Genomic DNA, 24,037 nt, shown 5'->3' on the forward strand with positions numbered 1-24,037 from the left:
GTTAAAGGTGAACATGAGTGGGAACTTCATTACTCAGGGTGGCAAGTGTGTGGACCAGCGCAAGTGGTGGATGCAGGTTCGATTTCAACAGTTAGGAGAAATTTGGATGGGTATATAGATGGAAGGAGTATGACGAGCTATGGTGCGGGTGCAGGTCAATGGGACTAAGCAGATTCATGGTTTGTCATGGACTAAATGGACTGAAAGGCTTGCTTCTGTGTTGTAATGTTCTGTGACTCTATTGCCAGCAGAATTTCAGATGGTGATGAGGTGTAAAGGACTGAGATAGATAAGCTGGTTGAGTGATGCTTCAATGAAAACCTTGCACTTAATGTCAATAAGACAAAAAGAATTGATTGCAGACTTCAGGAAGGGAAAATCAGTGGAACACACACCAGCCTTCCTTGAAAAGATTGGCAGTGGAAAGGATGAGTAGTTTCAAGATTCTGGTCTCAATATTCCTGAAGATCTATCCTGTCCCTAAAATATTGATGTACTTACAAAGAAGGCATGACAGTGGCTATATTTCATGATGAGTTTGAAGAGACTTGGTATGTCACCAAAGACTCTCACAAATTTCTACAGATGTACCATGGAGAGTATTCTAACTCGTTACATCATTGTCTGGTATGGAGGGGCCACAGCTTAGGATCAGAAAAAGCTGCAGAAAGTTGCAAACTCAGCCCACTCTATCATGACATTTTCCTCCCCAGCATCAAAGACATCTTAAAAAAGTGATGTCTCACCAGCATCTGTCATTAAGGACTCCTATCACCTAGGACACGCCCTTCTCTTATTGCTACCATCAAGGAAAAGTGCAGGAGTCTATAACACATTCAACATTTCATTTACAGCTTCTTCCCCTCCACCATCAGATTTCTGAATGGACAATGAAATCATCATGTACACTAGCAAACTTTTTTTGCTCTCTTTTTGAACCACTTATTCAATTTAATTTGAAGCCTGGTGATCCTCCTCGGCACTCTCCCAGCTTTAATTGCCAATGTTTCTAACATCTAACATCATTACACTTTCCCTCCACCCTTCCTCCTGTAACTCTTTATTTTTATGTACCACAATCATACCAATTGGTCATACTGAAAAAGAGTCGGTCAGTTACCCACAGCTAAGAATCCTGATAATTCAGCATGGCTTTTGTGGATCTGAAGGTAAGAATTAGATTAACCATGGGCTCTCACTGAGGTGAATTGCCAATCAATATTCCATCTGTAGATCTTCAAATAAAGATCAAAGTTTAATAATGAACGGAATGGAAAATGCACATAGAAGGTTCTCCAACACAATGTAAAGAGGGCAATGGGGTGTGTAGAGAGGAAAAGTTTACTTTTCCAACCTATTATTACAGCACATGTGTAATCTGTCTATAGTGAGATCTATGCTTCCACTACCATGATACATGGTATTGGAAACATGGATGCATAACAATTAATGTTGTCTTCCTTACATACCATAATCAGAAATAAACAGCAGAGAAGCTCATGATGTTTTAAAAACAACTTAGTTATTCTCATTCCACTATACCATAAATTTCATAGCCCTGAAATCTGTATGCATATACATCAGTCATTCTATATAGATAAAAAAGAATGGTAAACAATTGATTCTACCTTATGGTGTTGTCGGAGGAGCCACTGACAACCAATCGGTCCCGGTACTGAAGGCACGCTATTCCACGTTTGTGGCCATTCAAGGTACGTACAAATTCACAAGTGCTTGTGCTCCACACCTAAACAGAAAATGCAAAAGGTACACTATGAAGTCAACAGGAACAGGGAAAGAAGAAACAAAGAGCAAGTAGACAGGCCACATGGGTACAGATTAGAAACAAAAAGTGCCGAGGGTCTATTACAGACTTTCCCATAGTCAAAAGGAGATAGAGGAACAATATGTAAGAATTTTTAAGTGAAGCAAACCTCCATAAAAACAGCATAAATCAGCCGGTTCTAAAATCTGCAGACAAATCATCACAAACTCCACACTGTAAAACCCATCCGCATCAAAAACTGGAAAAGGAAATGTGATTGTGTACGATTGCGAAATATACTTAACAAGTCAATGAGCTAGAGGGTGACAACCTTCTGTGTGTAAATCCCTTTGTGCGCTAGTAGCAAGATGTGTGTGCACACATCTTAGGAGACATTACATAGAACCCATTCAAAGCTTCAAACCCATCCAACACCCAAAGCTTAAGAAAGGAAGGTGAATGAACATACGAAATATTAAACATCAAACCAGGAGTGCTCAGGTTAACTCTGTTCAGTTCGCCACTGCAAGCCACAGAGCCAGTGTTCACCAAAGTGTCCCGATCAGACCACTCAACAACAGCAAAATAAACCGGAAACATTTGCAACATAAATCTCAAAGTCCCCAAAACAAGCCAACAGCCACAAGCCTTGCTGATCAATCCTTGCAAATTGGAACCCAAAGCTTCTGCACTTTTCTCTGACAGCAGCTGGTGAGTAGGAGAGGAAGGCAGATCAAACACAGACAAATGTGCCGAATACCAGCCTGCCCTTTTCTCTTGTCCTCATCGACTTCATCCTTTGCTTGATGTCTCAATGAGAGAAGCAATGGAGCCAATTGTGGGCTCCCTGCCTTCGGGGTGCATGCTTTGCTCCCAATCTCACCAAACTTCCTCGAAGTCAGCAAAGTGCCAGATTGCTCAATCGGCCCAAAAAAAGCACACGATCAAAATGTAAATCACGGGCTCCAAATGCATGCAGCTTAGCAGTAGAATTATGTTAGAAAGAAGAAGCAGTTTTGTAAACTGTGTGCAGGATGTCGCCATTGGTCACTGGCGCTACCTTGTCAGAAAAGGAATGTGGGGCGTGGTGGGGGGGTGGGGGGGGTGCCAGAAGAGTCTTTGGTTTAATAACATAAAACTGAATGTGTTATCCTATCTGAAACTGCAGTTAGCTATGTACATCTTCCAGCATGAAACACATTTCCTGTATATTTCCTTTTAACCCAAGCACCCGACTTGCAATAGACCCTTTTGTTAGCTGCCAAGTGTTTGTATTGTGTATTAAACTTAGCTAATCATTGCCAGGATTGTATGAGGAAGAGCAATTCTGCTGGGCTTAGAAATAAATTGAATTCTAACATTCTTTCTAGAAAGGCAAAACACACACTTAAGAGTAAAATAATACAACCGGATAGAGGAGGAAATTTAAACTCACTTTAATAGTTCGGTCACCCGATGCCGATACAATGTACTTGTCATCAAAGTCCACCACATTGACTGCTGCCCGATGGCCAACTAGGACTCGTCTCAGAGTGATATCAGTCGGAGAGGCCATGTCCCACACAGCTATAGATCTGTCCTTTGAGCATGTAACCATCAATCCATTACTGAACCGAAGGTGCAATACTGCTTCATTGTGATGTATCAACGTATTCAGAACCTCCGCTGTATTCACATCCCAGACCCTAAGGTAAGCATATATTTGGTTAGGAAACATCACTGAACCAGCAATTTACAACAGGATTACACTGCATAAGATTGCAATGAATCTCAAAATACCAAAATGAGTATGAAGGAGGAAATAGATCCTGTAAAGACCTTTGTGGATGTGACATAGGTTATTTCAGAAAAATCCAGGAAGTTTTATTAAAACTATTCCTCAAGTGCTCCTGCAGTTTTGCAGGTGAAATTACTCCCATATTTGTGTCGGACAGGAGATTCCACGATAGTGATTTGCTTTGTTTGTCATATGTAGACTGAAACATACAGTGAATTGTGTTGTTTGCATCAATGACCAACACAGTCAGAAGATATGTTCAGAACAGCCTGTAAATGTCACCATGCTTCCAGTACAACACAGTATGCCCACAACTTACTAACTCTAACCTGTACGTCTTTAGGAAAAACTAACAAAATCTTTTCAGACAGCAGCAGGAATTAAACCCCAATCATCTGATCACTGGCACCGTACAGCATTATGCTAACCACCTGATGACGAAGGAATTAAATATTTCCAAAATGGGATGACATATAACTTGAACGAATCGGAAAATGTCAATATCCCATTTTACTTGCTGCCCTTCCAGATGGTAGTCATGATTTGGAAAGAACTGCCAGTATGGTCTATATGAGAAATTGCACATATTTCACAGATGATATACACTGGATAATCAGAAGGCTGATGCTGGAGGAACTGAACAGTTATAATTGTGGGTGTGGTGCATTGGACTCATACTGGATCAGGTTAAAATTCTTGTAAGTTGTTGGAACATCACTCATCCAGGCAAGTGGTGAAAATTCCATTTCACTCCTGCCCTGTTCTTTCTTGCTGGTGAAAATGCCCTTGGAATTCAAGAGGCAGATCACTTGCTAGTTTTGACCTGTTCCTGCATTCAGTCTTTATGTGGATAGGTTAAACTTCAATTTGTGTCATCTGTGGAAAAAATATGTACATGTTGCTCATCAAACTCAACGTTGCCCAAGTCTTGCTGCATGCTTAAATGGATTGCTTCATTTTCTGGCAGTTGTGCACAAAACTAATCAGTGTGCAATCAAGAGCAAACATTCCCACTCTGGAACATAAGATGGGACTATAGTGATGAAGCAGTGAAGAAGATGAGGTTTGGATACTCGAGCAAACATGAGGAAATCTGCAGATGCTGGAAATTCAAAGAACACACACAAAATGCTGGTGGAACACAGCAGGCCAGGCAGCATCTATAGGAAGAGACACTGTCGACGTTTCAGGCCGAGACCCTTCGTCAGGACTAACTGAAAGGAGAGATACTAAGAGATTTGAAAGTAGTGGGGGGGAGGGGGAAATGCAAAATGATAGAAGACCGGAGGGGATGGAATGAAGTTAAGAGCTGGAAAGCTGATTGGCGAAAGTGATACAGAGCTGGAGGAGGGAAAGGATCATGGGATGGGAGGCCTCAGGAGAAAGAAAGGGGGAGGGGGAACCAGAGGGAGATGGAGAATAGGCAGGGTGATGGGCAGAAAAAAAGAAAAAAAAACAACTAAATATGTCAGGGATGGGGTAAGAAGGGGAGGAGGGGCATTAACAGAAGTTAGAGAAGTCAATGTTCATGCCATCAGGTTGGAGGCTACCTAGCCGGTATATAAGGTGTTGATCCTTCAACCTGAGTGTGGCTTCATCTTGACAATAGAGGAGGCCATGGATAGACATATCAGAATGGGAATGGGACGTGGAATTAAAATGTGTGGCCACTGGGAGATCCTGCTTTCTCTGGTGGACCGAGCGTAGGTGTTCAGCGAAACGGTCTCCCAGTCTGCGTCGGGTCTCACCAATATATAAAAGGCCACACCAGGAGCACCGGACGCAGTATACCACACCAGCCGACTCACAGGTGAAGTGTCGCCTCAACTGGAAGGACTGTCTGGGGCCCTGAATGGTGGTGAGGGAGGAAGTATAAGGGCAGGTGTAGCAGTGCTTCTTCCTATGGATGCTGCCTGGCCTGCTGTGTTCCACCAGCATTTTGTGTGTGAGGTTTGGATACTGCTCTGAGGAATTCTATCAGCAATGTCATGGATTCGAGACAGTTGGCTTCCAATGACTACCTTCGTCAGGAATGACTCCTAAAGTTTTCCCCTTATGGCCCATTTACTTCAATTTTACCAAAGTCGAAGGCTGACTTGTCAAAAGCTCAGTTCTGGTTCATGTTTGTAATGTGCAGGCAAAAGTTAAACATTAATGAGCAATAAAGTTCCACAATAACAAGGTCAATGGCATTGTTGATGATAGAGATTTGACTGATATTTCCTCCTTTTAAGTGGTAAGGCAATTCTGGACACTCTTTCCAGATTTTCAGACTAATAGCAGTGTGTAATGTCACAGTTATTTCAGAAGCAGAGTGGGGATGTCTAATCTCATGGCCTTTTGTTATTTCCAGTATTTTCAACTATTTCTTAACATGGTTTGAATTCATTATCTGAAGCCTGGCTTCTATCATGGCAGAGTTTTCAGGAGGAAGACTGAAGATGGCTCAGGTACTTCAGCCTTATCTATGGCATTTATGTGCTGGACTATGAAATTGTTTGGGATAGATATGTTCTTTAAGTCACGTCCTCCACAAGGATTGTAAAATGATGCATCTGCGACAGATTGATAGTGAGAACAAAATGAAGCAGATTTATCCCCACCATTCATTCACTCACCATTTGCAATAGAACCCAGTCTAAGAACATCCTTTACCACATAGCCATTCCATCAATGGTGATGCTACCAAGTCACTCTTAAGGAATGACATTAAAGACTTCACTCTGTGCCCTTACTACTTGCCATGCTTGCTGTTCAACATGGAGATGTACTGATTTATCTGCAAAGATTCATCTATTGAGGTTATCAGGGTCATTAACAGGCAATTTCTTTGCTGAACCCATGACACATTTAGTTTCAAATAAACAGAGGTTCCCTATTCCTGTATTATCAGTGTGTTATCACTTCTGATCGATCATCTAGTGATAGGACATGATACCCTGGTGACTTAGATTGCTTTTCAAGACTATCCATTTCATGGTCACTATTATGAAGACTAGCGTTTTTTAAAAGACAAATCTAGGTTATTTTGTTGCACGAATTTAAGTTCTTCTGTTGTCATAGTGAAACTTGAATTCATAGTCTTGGAGTGCTACTTTATATCTTCTTAAATTCCTGTTGAGTTTCCACATCTTACCTCACTGTGGAGTCTGATGACCCAGTAACAATAACTCGCTCATCATACTGCAGACAAAGCACAGAGCCTGTGTGACCTGTTAATATCTTCAAACATTCCAATGACTGTTTATCCCAAATCTGCAGCAACCAACAAAAGAAATATAAGACATCAGGAAATCTAAGGCATATGTTTTTCCCTATATACATAATCACATATCCAGACAATATAGCAAAAAGGAAATGTCAATATACTTGAACAGTTCATCAGGTACTTTTAACATCTTAAATTTCCTGCATCTGCAACAGATGAACAGTATTTTTCTAAAAGAACAGCATTTAAAATGTTCACCTCCAGACATATCCCATTACTTTGCTCAATGGTTCAGTGAATTTATCCAAGAGCATGTTTAACACTAGGTGGTAAAGGTGACTTTCGAATTATCCTCTGCGTTCTCATATAACGAAAGACCAACACGGTGCTAAACCCATTTGCATTCAATTGTTTTGTAGAATATGTTGGAATTTGTCCCAGATTGGCCTTTTCTCCTATGATAGGTGAATATCCTGAATATTACTTCACAGGAAGAAGCTATTCAGCTCATTGAGCCCATGCCTGTCAAAATAAAGCTACCCAAATTAATCCCATCATTTTGGACCAGATCTGCAGTCTTGTAGCTCACAACTCTTCCAAGAAATCTAGTGTTTCAGCCTCTCCCAACCTTTCAAACAATTTGGTCCCAAACCCCCAACTACCCTCCAGATGTAAAAAAATTTCCTCATCTCCTCTCTAATAATTCTGCCATTTACTATAAATCTGATAGTGACTATTATCTGCTATGTAGCCCCCCTCATTATTTTAAACTCAATTAAGTCTCCCCTGACCCTAAACTGTCCTGAAGAAAACAACCCTAGTCTATCAAATCTTTCCTAGTAGTTACAATTTTCAAGTGCCAGTAGAGTCCTTGTACATGGACCCAAATTATCTCCTGAGCAATCAGATCTTCCTGTAATGTGGCGACCAGAATTGTATGCTGCACTCAAACAATTCCTGCATTGTCTCTCTGTTCTTACATCCTTTGCCCTGGGTAATAAGCAAAATTATCCTATTTAGTTCTTAATAACTATCTGAACCCTAACTTTAAAGACCTGTGGGCTTATATTCTGGATGTTCCTCCACATCATTCAATATCCTTTCAGCTACCATGTATTCTCTTGCCTTGTTGTACCTCCTTGGCTGCGCAGCCCCAGTCTCAATTCCCTTGATGAAATTCCATTTGCTACTTTTCGCCCAACTAACCGAACTAGATACATTGTCTTTATTTTTTAAACAATATTTTATTGAATTTTACATATATTTCACATATACAAATAAATAATAATAAACTAAATAGTGAAACATGTCCACACGTTTTTCGCAATCAAAGGAAAAGAGACAGAACATTTCACATACTTCACATATTTAATAAAGAAATAAAATAAAAGCACATCAGAGAAAAAAATGCAGAAGCACTCAATAACACACAGCTATTTCAAAATGACTATGCACCTTGACGTCCGAGAAACTCCAATAAAGGTTTCCACACCTTTTCAAATTCTCCTGCCCTACCCCTGGTTATGTAAGTCAGCCTCTCCAATATAATACAAGATGCCATCTCCTTCACCCATACGCATGAGAAGATATACCTATTTTTCTCCAAGATAAAGCTATCATCCTCCTGGCCGATACGAGTCCAAAGTCAAACACGCTGGAATTGAGGAGATTGAGAGGGAATCTGATTGAAACGTTTAAGATAATTAAAGGATTTGATAGGATTGAGGCAGGAAATATGTTCCAGATGTTGGGAGAGTCCAGTACCAGAGGGCATGGATTGAGAATAAGAGGTCAGTTATTTAAAACAAAGTTGAGGAAGAGCTTCTTCTCCCAGAGAGTTGTGCAGGTGTGGAATGAACTACCTTGGAAGACGGTGGAGGCCAATTCTCTGGATGCTTTCAAGAAGGAGCTAGATAGATATCTGATGGATAGGGGAATCAAGGGATATGGGGACAAGGCAGGGACTGGGTATTGATAGTGAATGATCAGCCATGATCTCAGAATGGCGGTGCAGACTCGAGGGGCCGAATGGTCTACTTCTGCACCTATTGTCTAATTAAAGTTGACTGTTTTGGACTAACAGTAAAGTTCTTTGGCTATATACCTAGTACACACATTTTTGCTTGGTGAGGCACCTTTACTCCAACAATCTCAGGTATAGATAGATTAGGTAAATTGAAGGGATTAAAGGCAGATAAATCCCCAGGTCTGCATCCCAGAGTGCTTAAGGAAATAGCCCAAGAAATACTGGATGCATTAGTGATAATTTTTCAAAACTCCTTAGATTCTGGATTAGTTCCTGAGGATTGGAGGGTGGCTAATGTAACCCCACTTTTTAAAAAAGGAGGGAGAGAGAAACCGGGGAATTATAATCTGACATCGGTGGTGGGGAAAATGCTAGAGTCGGTTATCAAAGATGTGATAACAGCACATTTGGAAAGAGATGAAATCATCAGACAAAGTCAGCATGGATTTGTGAAAGGAAAATCATGTCTGACGAATCTTAGAGAATTTTTTGAAGATGTAACTAGTAGAGTGGATAGGGGAGAGCCAGTGGATGTGGTATATTTAGATTTTTAAAAGGCTTTTGACAAGGTCCCACACAGGAGATTAGTGTGCAAACTTAAAGCACATGGTATTGGGGGAATGGTATTGATGTGGATAGAAAATTGGTTGGCAGACAGGAAGCAAAGAGTGGGAGTAAACGGGACCTTTTCAGAATGGCAGGCAGTGACTAGTGGGGTACCGCAAGGCTCAGTGCTGGGACCCCAGTTGTTTACAATATATATTAATGATTTAGACGAGGGAATTAAATGCAGCATCTCCAAGTTTGCGGATGACACGAAGCTGGGCGGCGGTATTAGCTGCGAGGAGGATGCTAAGAGGATGCAGGGTGACTTGGATAGGTTAGGTGAGTGGGCAAATTCATGGCAGAAGCAATTTAATATGGATAAATGTGAGGTTATCCACTTTGGTTGCAAGAACAGGAAAACAGATTATTATCTGAATGGTGGCCGATTAAGAAAAGGGGAGTTGCAACGAGACCTGGGTGTCATTGTACACCAGTCATTAAAGGTGGGCATGCAGGTACAGCAGGCGGTGAAAAAGGCAAATGGTATGTTGGCATTCATAGCAAAAGATTTGAGTACAGGAGCAGAGAGGTTCTACTGCAGTTGTACAAGGCCTTGCACCTAGAATATTGTGTGCAGTTTTGGTCCCCTAATCTGAGGAAAGACATTCTTGTCATAGAGGGAGTACAGAGAAGGTTCACCAGATTGATTCCTGGGATGGCAGGACTTTCATATGAAGAAAGACTGGATCGACTAGGCTTATACTCACTGGAATTTAGAAGATTGAGGGGGGATCTTATTGAAACTTATAAAATTCTAAAGGGATTGGATAGGCTAGATGCAGGAAGATTGTTTCCAATGTTGGGAAGTCCAGAACGAGGGGTCACAGTTTAAGGATAAAGGGGAAGCCTTTTAGCACCGAGATGAGGAAAAACTTCCTCACATAGAGAGTGGTGAATCTGTGGAATTCTCTGCCACAGGAAACAGTTGAGGCCGGTTCATTGGCTATATTTAAGAGGAAGTTAGATATGGCCCTTGTGGCTAAAGGGATTGGGGGGTATGGAGAGAAAGCAGTTACAGGGTTCTGAGTTGGATGATCAGCCATGATCATACTGAATGGTGGTGCATGCTCAAAGGGCCGAATAGCCTACTCCTGCACCTATTTTCTATGTTTAGTCTGAATGACTGTTTTCCAGTATTTTTTTTTAAATTTAGGACAGTCCCTTACATAGTGAAACAGAGTACCCTTTCTTCTAAACATTTAACACAAGTGTCTGGGATGTCAAGGGTCCAACGGTTCAGTTTGACCGAAGTAATTTAAGTTCTCATTAACCATTTATACTATAATAGCTTCATTCTCATATTGATTGATTGTTTTTGGGCTTTTGAGCATGCCATTTTCCACTCAGTTTCTTGTATGTCCTCTTGAACATCCAGTTTCCATGCCTCTAGCCTGTCAATGGTGGACTCCTTATCATATGACATCAAAGCTGTATAGAATAAAGAAATCTGACTCCTCCCTTTTAGGTTTAGAAGTGTGAGATTTTTAAGATGTGATAGTGGTGGTTCAGATATTAAATACTTATATTTTGATAATATGAAATGTCTCAGTTGCAAATATTTTAAAAAGTGTTTTTTAGGAATATGGTTTGTCTGACACAATTGATCAAATGTAATAAAAAGGTCCTTTATTTTCTGCACACCTTTGTCTGCCCAAATTCTGAAACCACCATCTGCTCTTCCTGCTCTGAAGTACGTACTGCCTCATATTGGGGAGAAGCGAGAGATGGGAAGAATATCTTTAATATGCTGATATGCTTTATACCAGACGCCAATAGTATTTTTGAGGAAAGGGTTCTCGGTTGTTCTGTTCAGATTTCTTAGGTCTGCAGAGTACAGACAGAGCATTAATGGGAGATTTGGTACAGATGCCTGTTCAATATTCACCCAGGCTGGAAGGGCCTCCATTGAGAAATAAAATATTGCAGCATGTAACCAAGCAGACCAATAATACCATTTCAGGTTTGGGAGCCGTAGCCTCCCCTTTCATAAGGCAGGTATAACAGCCCAAGTCTCAGTCTAGATTTTTTATTAGTCCAAATGAATTTACCAAAAAATACTATTAAGCTGTTCAAAAAATGATTTTGGTAGTGTGAGAGGAAGTGATTGAAAAAGGTATAGAAATTTCGGTAATATATTCATTCTGATCATGTTTATACGACCAATCATTCATATGGGCATTGTTATCCATCAATCCAACATCTCTTTCACTTCGTCCACTAGTGGGTCATAGCTTGTTGGGACAATCGTTTTAATTTCAGGGGTAATTCTGACATCAAGGTAGGTAAATCCTTCCTTTGCATTTATAAATGGGGTTTTTATGATGGTTTCAGTCTTTCTTCTTTGTTCAAAAATAGTATTGATGATTTTGAGTTGTTAATGTCATAACCAGAGAACTGCCCAAACAATTCAATCTGTTGCATTAAGTTTGGAACACTGATGGATAAATTTGTTAAAAAAAAGAATCACGTCGTCAGCATACAAGGATATTCTATGTTCCTGTTCTCTCAGCTGGATGCCCAATAGGCCTGTCTGCGTTCTTATTGCCATAGCCAGGGGCTCTATGGCCAGTATAAACAACATTGGTGACAAAGGGCGAATAGATCGCTCCAAGATGACTGGTTTAGAAACTATATTATTTGTTAACACACTGGCTATTGGGTTTGTATATAAAATCTGAATCCATTTAAGAAAGTTCTTTCCAAATCTAGGCAACACATTAAATAAATATGGCCATTCTATTCTATCGAAGGCCTGCCGAGCATCCAGTGATAATACTGCTGTATCTTTAGCGTCAAATTTTTCATGAATTATGTTAAGAGCTCATCTAATATTATGGAATCCTTGGCGTCTTTGCACAAAACCATTCTGATCATTATGAACTAGATGTGGGATACCAGGAATTTTGATAGTTACAAGAATGCTCTCCCACTGATCTTCCTTTCACCCCCCCTAACCCTAACCCTAATAGGTGAAATCGGGAGGGATGAAGTAAAGAGCTGGGAAATTGATTGGTAAAAGAAGATCCCAATGTGTCCCAATTAATCAGGATCCACTTTATATACCAAAAAAATGCAAGAAACCGAAAACATCAGAACTTCACTCATAAATATTAAGAACTCTTACTTCTGAAACCTCCTTAATTTGCTTTCCTTATTTTTCTTCTAATATACTTTTAAAAATTCATATTCTTTAAAGCTTCTACGGTAAGCTTGTTTGTGACAAAGCTTCCTTTTCTTGCTTTTTGCTGTCACTTGCCCACTATGGACCTCAATCCTAGAACTCTTGATTTAGCAATCCCATCACTTCTCTTTCCAAGAGCATTTTTAGCCTGAACCTCCAAACCTCCTTAAATGTTATCCATAAAAACACAAAATGCTGGCAGAACTCAGCAGGCCAGACAGCATCTATGGGAGGAGGTAGTGACGACGTTTCGAGCCGAAACCCTTCATCAGGAGGGTGAAGGGTTTCAGCCCGAAGCGTCGTCACTACCTCCTCCCATAGGTGCTGTCTGGCCTGCTGAGTTCTGCCAGCATTTTGTGTTTTTATTTATTTCCAGCATCTGCAGATTCACTCATGTTGCCTTTAAATGTTATCCATTTGTCTGTACTGTTATCCATTTGTCAGTCCATTTTTGTTAAATCCACTTCTCAACATGGTAAAATTCACTTTATTCAAACTTAAAACTCTAACCCTCCATCTCTGTCCTTTTCCAAAACTTTGCATAATCTCACTGAATTTTGATAGTTACAAGAATGCTCTCCCACTGATCTTCCTTTCACCCACCTATCTTATTTCCCAGAATTAAGTCCACCCTCAACCTTTAACCAGTATATATTGATCTCAACAATTTGGGAATTCTTACACAGCAACACACACAAAATGCTGGAGGAACTCGGCAGGCCACGCAGCATCAATAGAAAAGAATAAACTGTCGATGTTTCGGACTCAGACCCTGTTGTTTTGCGTGAGTCAGGGATCTTCCTGAAAATCTACTTTTTAATCATGTCTAATATTATGATTTACCCTTTATTTGGTCTTATGTTTCTTAAATCAGAGATTAATTATTTAGTTGAGAATTGTGACAGTTCTTCAGCGTAGATTTCTCTGTATACCCATCATTCTTATAATAACTTTATTTCTACAGCAGCTTTCATATACTAAGAAGCAGGCTCAAAGTGCTTTGTATAGATTGTAAAGCTAAATCAATACAATCATAAAAATATGAAACAAAATTAAATATCATAAGATGTACATTATACAGAATAAGAACGTAAGAAATAGGAGCAGGATTAGGTCATCTGACCCATTGAACATGCTCTGCTGCTCAATAAGATTATGGCTGATCTGCCCATGGACTCATCTCCACCTACCTGCTTTTTCCCCATAGCCCTTAATTCCCTTACTATGCAAAATTCTATCCAACCTTATCTTAAATATATTTACTGAGGTAGCCTCCACTGCTTCATTGGGCAGAGAATTCCATAGATTCACCACTCTCTGGGAAAAGCAGCTCCTCATCTCCGTTCTAAATCTACTCCCTCAAATCTTGAGACTATGTCTCAGAGTTCTAGTCTCACCTACCAGTGGAAACAGCTTTCCTGCCTCTTATCTTGTATATCCCTAACATAATTTTCTATGTAGTCAAATATAATAAAATGTAATCAAATATACCGAATTATATAAATGTAATCTCCCCCTTGAACTTTCCACCTCTTACCTTAAAGCTATGTCCTCTAGTATTGAGCAGTGGTGCCCTGGGGAAGAGGTGCTGGCTGTCCACTCTATCTATTCCTCTTAATATCCTGCATAGTTCTATCAGGTCTCCTCTCATCTTCCTTCTCTCCAAAGAGTAAAGCCCTAGCTCGCTTAATCTCTGATCATAATGCATACTCTCTAAACCAGACAGCATCCTGGTAAATTTCTTCTGTACCCTTTCCAATGCTTCCACATCCTTCCTATAGTGAGGCGACCAGAACTGGACACAGTACTCCAAGTGTGGCCTAACTGGAGTTTTATAGAGCTGCATCATTACCCCGCGACTCTCAAACTCTATCCCTCGACTTATGAAAGCTAACACTCCATAAGCTTTCTTAACTACCCTATCTACCTACGATGCAACTTTCAGGGGTCTGTGGACATGCACCCCTAGATCCCTCTGCTCCTCCACACTACCAAGTATCCTGCCATTTACTTTGTACTCTGCCTTGGAGCTCGTCCTTCCAAAGTGTACCACCTCACACTTCTCCTGGCTGAACTCCATCTGCCACTTCTCAGGAAACTTCTGCATCCTATCAATGTCTCTGCAATCTTCGACAATCCTTTACACTATCCACAACACTGCCAACCAATAATTGAGAATTGGGAGCTATAGGGAACTGGCACAGCAGATATGTTGAGGGCCGAAGTAGATCAGCTGTTGCACTGAACGAAGTGGTAGACTTGAAGTACTGAGGGACCTACTGCTGTTCTTATGCTCAGACTGATACATTTCAAAACCAAGGCACAACTCCAGGACACAAGATCAAAGGATGGGGAAACATGAGCAGGCCATTCCACCCCACATGCCAGTTCTGCCATTCATTAAGATTGTGGCTGATCTTTAATCTTTTTGTCACTAGCCCTTACTAACCCCATGTCTCCTGATTTCCTTAAAATCAAACTAATATATTTAGCACATGAGCTTCCACAGAAAATTGAAGTGATTCACTACACTGTGGGCAAAGAAAGTTCCTCTCAGAGTGACTCCTTATTCTGAGACAGTCCTAGATAGGGAATTGTATCCCTTTAAGAATTAAGAATCCCAGCAATCTGATGCTTCAGTACACTGTCTCCTGTGAAGAGGGAAGTAGGGTGGGAGTTTTGTTAGGCAGGGAGCCCAATCTATATATAATATTACAAGTGCAGTTTCACTAGGATTCTACATAATTGCAGTCTTTATTCTTCTACTCAAACTCTCCTGCAATAAATTCCAACATACCATTTGTGCATCTAAACATTAATTTTCTGGTGATTCTTGTACAAGGTGCCCTAAAGTGTCTCTGAAAAGGAACATTTGATTTTTCAACATTCAAAAAATGCACTTTCTATTTTGCTATTTTCACATTTTACACCTTATATGCCATTCACTTGTCCTGTATATGACATTGTTTTGCATCCTCCAGACAATACAAGTACCCACATTGTGCCACCGTCTGGAACCCAATTTTTAATTCAAGAAACATAGCCTGTTTAATTCTATCCTGCTTCTTCCATTAACCAATCCCCAATCCATGTTAGTGTATTATTTCCAACATCATATCCACTGGTTCCTCCTTATCATATTAAAATCTCAATAAAGGGCTAATAGATTTGTCAGGCCTGCCTTCTACTTCTTGAATCCAAACCTTATTTTCTAAATGTCCAGTTCCATGTCATTAGTACAAGTTCCAGTATTTCCCTACCACTGACACCAAGCTAAACTTTACTCAGGAAGGGTTTCTGTGTCTTCTTTAGTCTGTCCCTATGAAATATTTGTTCAATTGCTCTGTTGTTCCCTTATTCAATATCTCAAGTGACCCAGATTAATTTTTGATCATCAGGACTAGATGCTCAGCATAGCCTTCTTACATGCCTACAAAAGTTTTCAAAATCTGATTTTATGTTTACTGCTACTTTACTCAAGTTCAAGTTAAAGTTTACTGTCATTTGACTGTAACATTACTCTGGAACATATAATGCACACAGCACACAAACCCAAAATATTACCATAGATAGGTTAATAAAGTATAATTCAAAATGCATGCAGCACAAGTAAAAAGTAGAGTATACAGTAAACAGCACACTGACCAAATAACAAGACCTCAGTAGTGTTAGGATATTTATTAGTCTCACAACCTGAGCGAAGAAGCTGTTACACAGGATAGCAGTTCTAATCCTGATGCTACTGTACCTCCTTTTTGACAGTAGTGGGTCAGAGACTGTGAGATGATGTTCGGGCTCCTCAGCAACACTCCTGGCAAATGGGGGGGGGGGAAGAGACCCGAATTATTCTCTTGGCAGTTTTAACTATCCTCTGTAGGGTCTTGCAGTCTGATGCCTTGCAAATTTTGTACCACACAATGATGCATCAAGACAGCCACTTTCGATGGTGCTCCTATTGAAAATTGTTAGAATGGAGGCAGGAACCTTGCAATCTCCTCAGAAAGTGTAGATGTTGCTGTGTCTTCTTGACTAGCGAGGAAGTGCTGTGGGTACAGGTTACCTCAACTGTTGTGTGTACCCTCTCTCCACAGCAGAGCCATTGATGTGCAATGGAGAGTGGTCAATCTGTGCCTTCCTGAAGTCCACAATCATCTCATCTTGTGCACGTTGAGGAGACGTGTTGCTGTTCTCGCAACATTTAACAAGCCTCTCAGCATCCTCCCTGTATGCTGACTTGTCACTGTTGCTGATACTAACTGAAGTATAATCAGCAAACTTGACAATCTGAGCCGAATCTGGCAGCGCAGTGAACAGCAGTGGGCTGAGCACACAGTTCTGAGGGTCACCAGTGCTCAGCATGATGGAGCTTGAAATGTTGCTGCCAATTTACACTGACTGGTGTCTTTCCATTTGGAAATCAAAGATCAGTTACAGAAAAGGCTGTTGAGTCCCAACGACGCCAGTTTACCCACCAGACTCTGAGGGATCATATTAAGCACTGAGATGAAGTCAATGAACAGCAACTTGGCATATAAAGCATTGCTTTCTAGGTGGGACACAACAGAGTAGAGGGCTGAGGCTATGGCATTATCATTGACTGGTCTGAGCAGTAGGCAAACTGGAAAGGGTCCAGTGTAGCCAGAAGATGGCATTTTATATGCTTTTAGACCAGCCGCTCAAAGGACTTCATGATTATTAAAATCAGTGCCATTGGGTAGTTATCATTTAGGCCAATTACTATTGCTCTCTTGGACACCAGAATGGCGGTGGCTGCCTTCAAGCCTTCGAGACAGTGTACTGTTCTACTTCCCACTTCATTAATTTCTTGATCCTCCGCTGCCACATTCAAATGTTTCCTAACACTCATGTGTATTGCTCTTTTGGTTTTAGATAAATTTTCCTTTAATCTATTTTTAACTTCTCTTGCAATAGACATCCAGACCATTGGATTGTTGTGCTATGAAGGGGGCGGGGGGGGGGGGGGGGGCGTGCCTGTGCGTCTGTGTATTCCATAGCTGTAAATTATCTTTATTATGTTATTTTTTTGTAGGTTCCCAATCAGTTACAGAAAGTAACATCACACTTTAGTTTGCTTTGTTTAGGCATAGTTTTAGGCATGGTTTTAGATATCAAATTTTCATACAAATTTCTAGTATAAACACTTAAGTATTACCAGATTATTTAGATCTAAAACACAAGGACAATATAGAAAGGGAAGAAAATACATTTGAAAAGCCAAGCAAAGCACAATGTTTGGCACTGGAATAAATGGGTGTTTGCATATTAAAATGACAAGACAATTCCAATCATACATTATTTTCAATACTCACTTTAATTGAGTTATCCCTCAGACCACTGATTATTTTCTCATCATCATACTGAAGACAGTATACACCTTTGCTATTTTCTGACCGACACTGGATTCTCTGAAGATTATGCCGTCCACACCTCCAATTGGATTCTATAGTCTTGAGTAAGAAAGAGAACAGTTTTAAGTGTCATTAAATGCTAGTTAATGTATTAGGTAATAATTTAATCTAATCAGCCTGACAGTTTATCCATTAAAGTGACCTATTAGAAGTTAAAAGGCTGTGCCAAAACAGCTACACAATACCTCACTTGGTCACAAAGTTTCAAAGTCATGGTTATGATGTGAAAGGAATTTCCAAAGCAGTCATAAATCTTAGAATTTCATTTTAGCTCTGCCTGGCGATGTCTTGCCTTAAGATTACTTCGTATTGCTTCCAAGATGGTATTTTAATATTTTACATGCATCTCCCTTTAAGAAATCTTTAGAGAATTGAATGGATATAGCAGGCAACTCATTTAGCTGTTCACCAGAAAATTTGGCTGGATCTCAGAGAGCACTTAGGTTGCACTCAAAACTGCTAAAGGTGCTCAGTATTCTAGAATCAACCTGCAAAAATTACCGTTTATTTTCTGTACTGCAAACCATTTTCTTCCCCTTTCTTTCACCTCAACTACAATCATCAAGTATCTCATGAATTTGCTCTTCATTCCTGTTCCACTGAGTCAAACTTGTAATATTTGTACTGTCACTGTCCTAAGCTTTCATGTTCTTTAAGATTTTCCTTCCATTGTATCCTATGGAAAGACATCTTATCTGTGTATCAAACCTACAACTCACAATTTCTCTACCCACACAAATTTACTTACTAGATGGCTAAGCAAGCTAATTATGTTACCAGTTATCCCTCCATAGGGACAGTACATTTCCCCTTCAAATCCGCCATAATTATTGATCACATCTGAAAACAAATTTTGTATCATTTTATCCCAGCAAGCTACCACATCTTTTCTTAACACATTTTCTTCTCTAAATTCCTTCAACGTATTATAACTCATCAAATAAGCTAGTGTCCTGATCAAAGTCAAAAATAACATAACTGGACAAATGTGGCTTCTCAACCTGCCTACGGTCTTTGACACTGTATCCATCTGTTTCCATTGCTTCTTCATTGTCTAATTGGACATTTGGTTCCAGTCTTTTCCCAAGTTAAAATATTAAAGACTAGCTTTATTTGTCACATGCACAACGAACCCTACAATGAAATGCGTCATATTATATAAACGACTAACAGTCTGAGAATTGTGCCACAAGAGTTGTCACACATTTGGTACCAACATATCATGCCTACAACTCACTAACCCTAATCGTATGTCTTTGGAATGGAATATGGGAAGAAACCAGAGCACCTGGAGGAAACCCACTGCACTAACCCCTCTGCTACCATGCAGGACTGGCTTATTCCCCGATAGCAGTACCTTTGATGTACCAGGCTCAAACTTGGCCACTCATATGTATGCTGCCATGAAATTCAAAACATTGAGTCAGTTTCCTCATGATCAGAAATTTTATTTAGCTGATTCTTGGGTTAATGAATTAAACAACTCCAGCAACAACCTTTTGCCAGGGAACTGGTTGAAACTAAGATGGTTCATAAGCTTAGTTCCAAGCTTGATTTAGATTCTGTGTCCTGTACTTATGGGAAAGGGCATGTATGTCAGATAGTCTCTCTTACTATCTTTTCTTTCAGTTAGTCTTGACAAAGGGTCTCGGCCCGAGACATCGACTGTACTTCTTCCTATAGATGCTGCCTGACCTGCTGCGTTCCACCAGCATTTTATGTGTGTTGCATGAATTTCCAGCATCTGCAGATTTCCTCGTGTTTGCATTTGGAAATTTGCAGATGTCTGTTTTCCCTGACCTACACACTACACAGTAAAGATTTCACGTGGATTGACAGGAAGAACAGGAGTAATGTGGAGATCATGGGGAGTGGGGGCTGGGGTCAGAAATGCAGAAGAGATTGTGGTCCTATGAAGATAAACCTAATGCCCTCAACCTTTCACAAGAATACAGTTATCTCTATTTTCGTCACTGACTGTAACACCCTTTCTTTGATTACTTATTTGAGTTAACAAAGGAATTTGGGCTTCTTCTTATATTACTTGCCAACAATCAATTCTCAGCCACTTTTTGCCCTTCTTATTGCTTGAGACAGGGCTTTGTACTCTACATTTTTAACTCTGTTCTACACTGTATTTTGAGTCCTAACATTTTCATCATATTTTTTTCTGCACCATTTTAACTTTTAAATGTTTATCCATCAAGGAAGCATTTGATGCCCCTATTTTTATCCTCAAGGAAATGGTGCCAATGATTAATTCATCTACACATTATTCAAATTTGGTAGCAGATTTCCCATTAGCTTCCTGAAGATAACCCTTTTGTAATGAAGTCTTTTCACACTCAATAAGATCTTACTTAGCCTTTTCCATAACTATTCTAAACCTGATGACTGTTCTCCAAATGTTGTCCCATTAGACATGCATGTACTGATACTCCCATGTATCAGTATTGCAGTGGAATAAAGGGAATTACAGAGGCATGAGAGAAGAGCTTGCCCAGATGGAATGGAGGGGGATATTGGCAGGGATGATGGCAGAGCAGAGGTGGCTGAAGTTTCTGGGAATGGTTCACAAGGCACAGGATAGATATGTCCCACAGGGGAAGAAGTTCTCAAATGGCAGGGTAAACAACCGTGGCTAACAAAGAAAGTTAAAGCCAAGGAAAGAGCATATATTGTAGCAAAAGTGACTGGAAAGTTGGATGATTGGGAAACTTTTAAAATGAAACCAAAGGCAACTAAAAACAGCTGCAAGTAGGGAAAATATTAAATATGAAAGCAGACTAGCCAGTCCAATAAAATAGCAGGATACCAAAAGATTTTTCAGTTATATAAAGAGTAAAAGGTGAGATCTGATATTGGACCACTGGAAAATGATGCTGGTGAGGTAGTAATGAGGATCAAAGAAATGGCAGATGAATTTAAGAGTACTTTGCATTTGTTGTCACTGTTGAAGACACTAGCAGTGTGCCAGAAGTCCCAGAGTGTCAAGGAGGTGTAGAAACATAGAAAACCTACAGCACAATACAGGTCCTTCAGCCCACAAAGCTGTGCCGAACATGTCCTTACCTTAAAACTACCTAGGCTTACCCATAGCCCTCTATTTTTCTAAGCTCCATGTATCCATCAAGGAGCCTCTTAAAAGACCCTATCGTTCCCACCGTGAGTGCCATTGCTATTAGAAAGGAAAAAGTGCTGGACAAATTCAAAGGTCTTAAGGTGGATAAGTCACCTGGATCAGATGGACTACATCCCAGAATCCTGAGAGAGGTTGCTGAAGAGATAACAGATGCATTGGTCATGAACTTTCAAAACTTGATTCTGGCTTGGTCCTGGAGGACTGGAAGACTGCAAATGTCACTCCACTCTTTAAGAAGGGAGGAAGGCAAAAGAAAAGAAATTATAGGCCAGTTAGCCTCTAACCTAGTGGTTGAGAAATTGTTGGAGACCATTATTAAGGATGAGGTTTTGAGGTACGTGGAGACTAATGATAAAATAAGTCAAAGTCAGCATAGTTTCTGTGAAGGGAGATATTACCTGACAAATCTTTTAGAGTTCTTCAAGGAAGTAACAAGCAGGGTGGACAAAGGAGAGGCAGTGGATGTCATTTAATTGGATTTTCAGAAGACATTTGATAAGGTGTTCTAAATTGGAATAATAGGCAAAAAAAGTGGCAGATGGAACACAGTGTTGGAAAATGTACGATAATGCAACGTGGTAAAAGGAACAATATTGCGGACTAGTATCGAAATGGAGAGAAGGTTCAAACATCAGTGGTGCAGAGAGAGTTAGGAGTCCTCATTCAAGACACCCAGAAAGTTAATTTACAGGTTGAATCTGTGGTAAAGAAATCAAATCCAATGTTGGCATTTATTTCACTGGGAACTGAACATAAAAACAAGGAGATAATGATAAAGCTTTATAAGGCCGCACTTGTAGTATTGTCAACAGTTCTGGGCCCCTTATCTCAGAAAGGATGTGTTGTCATTGGAGGAAGTCTAGAGGAGGTTCATGAGGATGATTCTGGGAATGAAGGGGTTAACATATGAGGAGCGTTTGGCAGCTTTGGGGGCCTGTACTCACTGGAATTTAGAAGAATATGCAGGGGGAGTGGGAATCTCATTGAAACCTACTGAATGCTGAAAGGACTAGATAGGGTGGATGTAGAGAGGATGTTTCCTATGACAGGATATCCAGAACCAGAGGGTACAGCCTCAAAATTGAGGGGTGACCCTTTAGCACACAGGTAAGGAGGAATGATTGGGTTATGAAGGGTCTCAACTTGAAACATCGACTATACTCTTCCATAAATGCTGCCTAGGCTACTAAGTTCCCTCCAGCATTTTGTGTGAACCGTTTTATGCTGTCATCTCCAGTTTTCTCCTGCTTTCTAAAGATGTAGAGTTAAAGTTAGGGTTTAGAAGTTGTGGGCATGCTACATTGGCACCAGAAGCATGGCAACATTTGCAAGCTGCCCCCATCACAATCCTTGCTGATTTAATTTGATGCAAACAACTCATTTCACTGCATGTTTTGATTTTTCAGTGTACATATGACAAACAAAGGTAATCTTTTGACTCTTACTTTCAAAGTGTGAATAAAGAAACTAACATTATGTTTTATGCATTAAATAGTTCTGGAGTTTAAATGCAAATCAACACAATCTGCTTTAAAGCTGCTGATTACATGAGAATCCATGATTCTTGGAAACCTGAAATTAAACAAACCAAGCCAGGTTGTCACTGGCAACAGATATAAAGTTTATCTATATAATAGAGATAATGGGTCAATGTTTCAGGTATTGAAGAGCTGATGCATGTTTCCTTCCTTTTTGCTGTAAGTAATGTCAGTGCAGGTTTCCCCCACTATTCAAAGGTACAGCGTTCCTATGAAATGGTTCGTAAGCCAGAATGTCGTCAAGTGAAGAAACAATTATCATTTTTTGTATGGGAAAAATTTGTGAGTGTTATAAGACCCAAAAAATAACCTACCAAATCATGCCAAATAACACATAAAGCCTAAAATAACAGTAACATATAGTAAAAGCAGGAATGATCTGGTAAATACACAGCTTATATAATGAAGGAATACTTTTCTGCAATTATTGCAGCGCTGTCCACCGCAGCAAAAATCTCACGCAAGCGTTCTTGGCAGCACTCGCGACAGAAACACGGCGCAAGCGCTCCTGGCAGAAACACTCTTTCCAGTAACCTTTAAGCTATGGAGCTACCAAATAACACATTAAAATACACAGCCTATATAAAGTAGAAATAATGTATGTACAGTGTAATTTCACTTACTGGAATCGAGAAGAGAGCGAGCACACTGATGATGGTGTGTTAGGCTGAGTTGTCAGAGGTTGGGTTGGTGGGAGGTAGAGGAAACTGGGGTGTCATCTCATCGTCGTCTGTTTTCATCAGGGCAGGCAGGTCACCTTCTTCTATGTCTGCCTGCCTCGATGTCGAAGGTCGAGTTTCGTCGTCTGCTGTGGCTGATGTGGAAGGCTTGAAAAACGACAGTATGCTTGACTGCCTAGCCTTGCGCATCTTTCTATCATACAGTTCTTTGTAAGCACTCAAACCATCCTGCAAACCTGCCCTAAACCTATGTACCCTTACAAAATTAAAGTCATACTTTTCTGCAATCATTGCAGCGTTGTCAATTGCAGTGAAAATCTCACGCAATTGTTTCCTGTTCAGTTCCTGGATGTCTTCACTTTCGGGCCATTCGCTACTGAATTCAGCTTCAATTGTTATCCTTTCCTCTTCATCAGCTTTCATCTCTCAGTTTTTGGTCATGGGATGCCAAAACCTCTTCAACATCATCTCCTTCACTTTCAAAAACCCTTAGCCAAACTCACTATATCCTTACTTTGTTCACCATGATCGAAACGCTTAATTATGTCTAGTTTTACGCTAAGTGTAACACTCTTACGCATTCTTTTAGGCTTTTCCGATACCTTAGAACTCATCTTGCTAACGGATACATAAAATAAATCGACATAAAGCACAGATGCTCACAGGCACGTGTTTAAGCAATGCC

The 24,037-nt window shown here is 40.2% G+C and overlaps 1 protein-coding gene across 6 annotated transcripts in view; it reads right to left on the minus strand.

The window, feature by feature from the left end:
• The window catches only part of LOC132405281 (F-box/WD repeat-containing protein 11), a 309,413-nt gene that overhangs the window by 108,382 nt on the left and 176,994 nt on the right, over positions 1-24,037 (minus strand). For all 6 annotated transcript variants that reach the window (XR_009515793.1, XR_009515794.1, XR_009515792.1 and 3 more), the window contains exons 7-10: positions 17,894-18,031; positions 6,679-6,797; positions 3,201-3,450; positions 1,629-1,747 (exon numbers count right to left, since the gene is read on the minus strand). Coding sequence is in view for 3 of the 6 variants with exons in the window: in XM_059989965.1 (XP_059845948.1) it covers positions 1,629-1,747; positions 3,201-3,450; positions 6,679-6,797; positions 17,894-18,031 (626 nt within the window). In the remaining 3 variants the exon portion in view is untranslated. The remainder of the gene's footprint in view (positions 1-1,628; positions 1,748-3,200; positions 3,451-6,678; positions 6,798-17,893; positions 18,032-24,037) is intronic.

Source organism: Hypanus sabinus, chromosome 15, assembly GCF_030144855.1.
Source record: "Hypanus sabinus isolate sHypSab1 chromosome 15, sHypSab1.hap1, whole genome shotgun sequence".
Taxonomy (NCBI): Eukaryota; Metazoa; Chordata; class Chondrichthyes; order Myliobatiformes; family Dasyatidae; genus Hypanus; species Hypanus sabinus.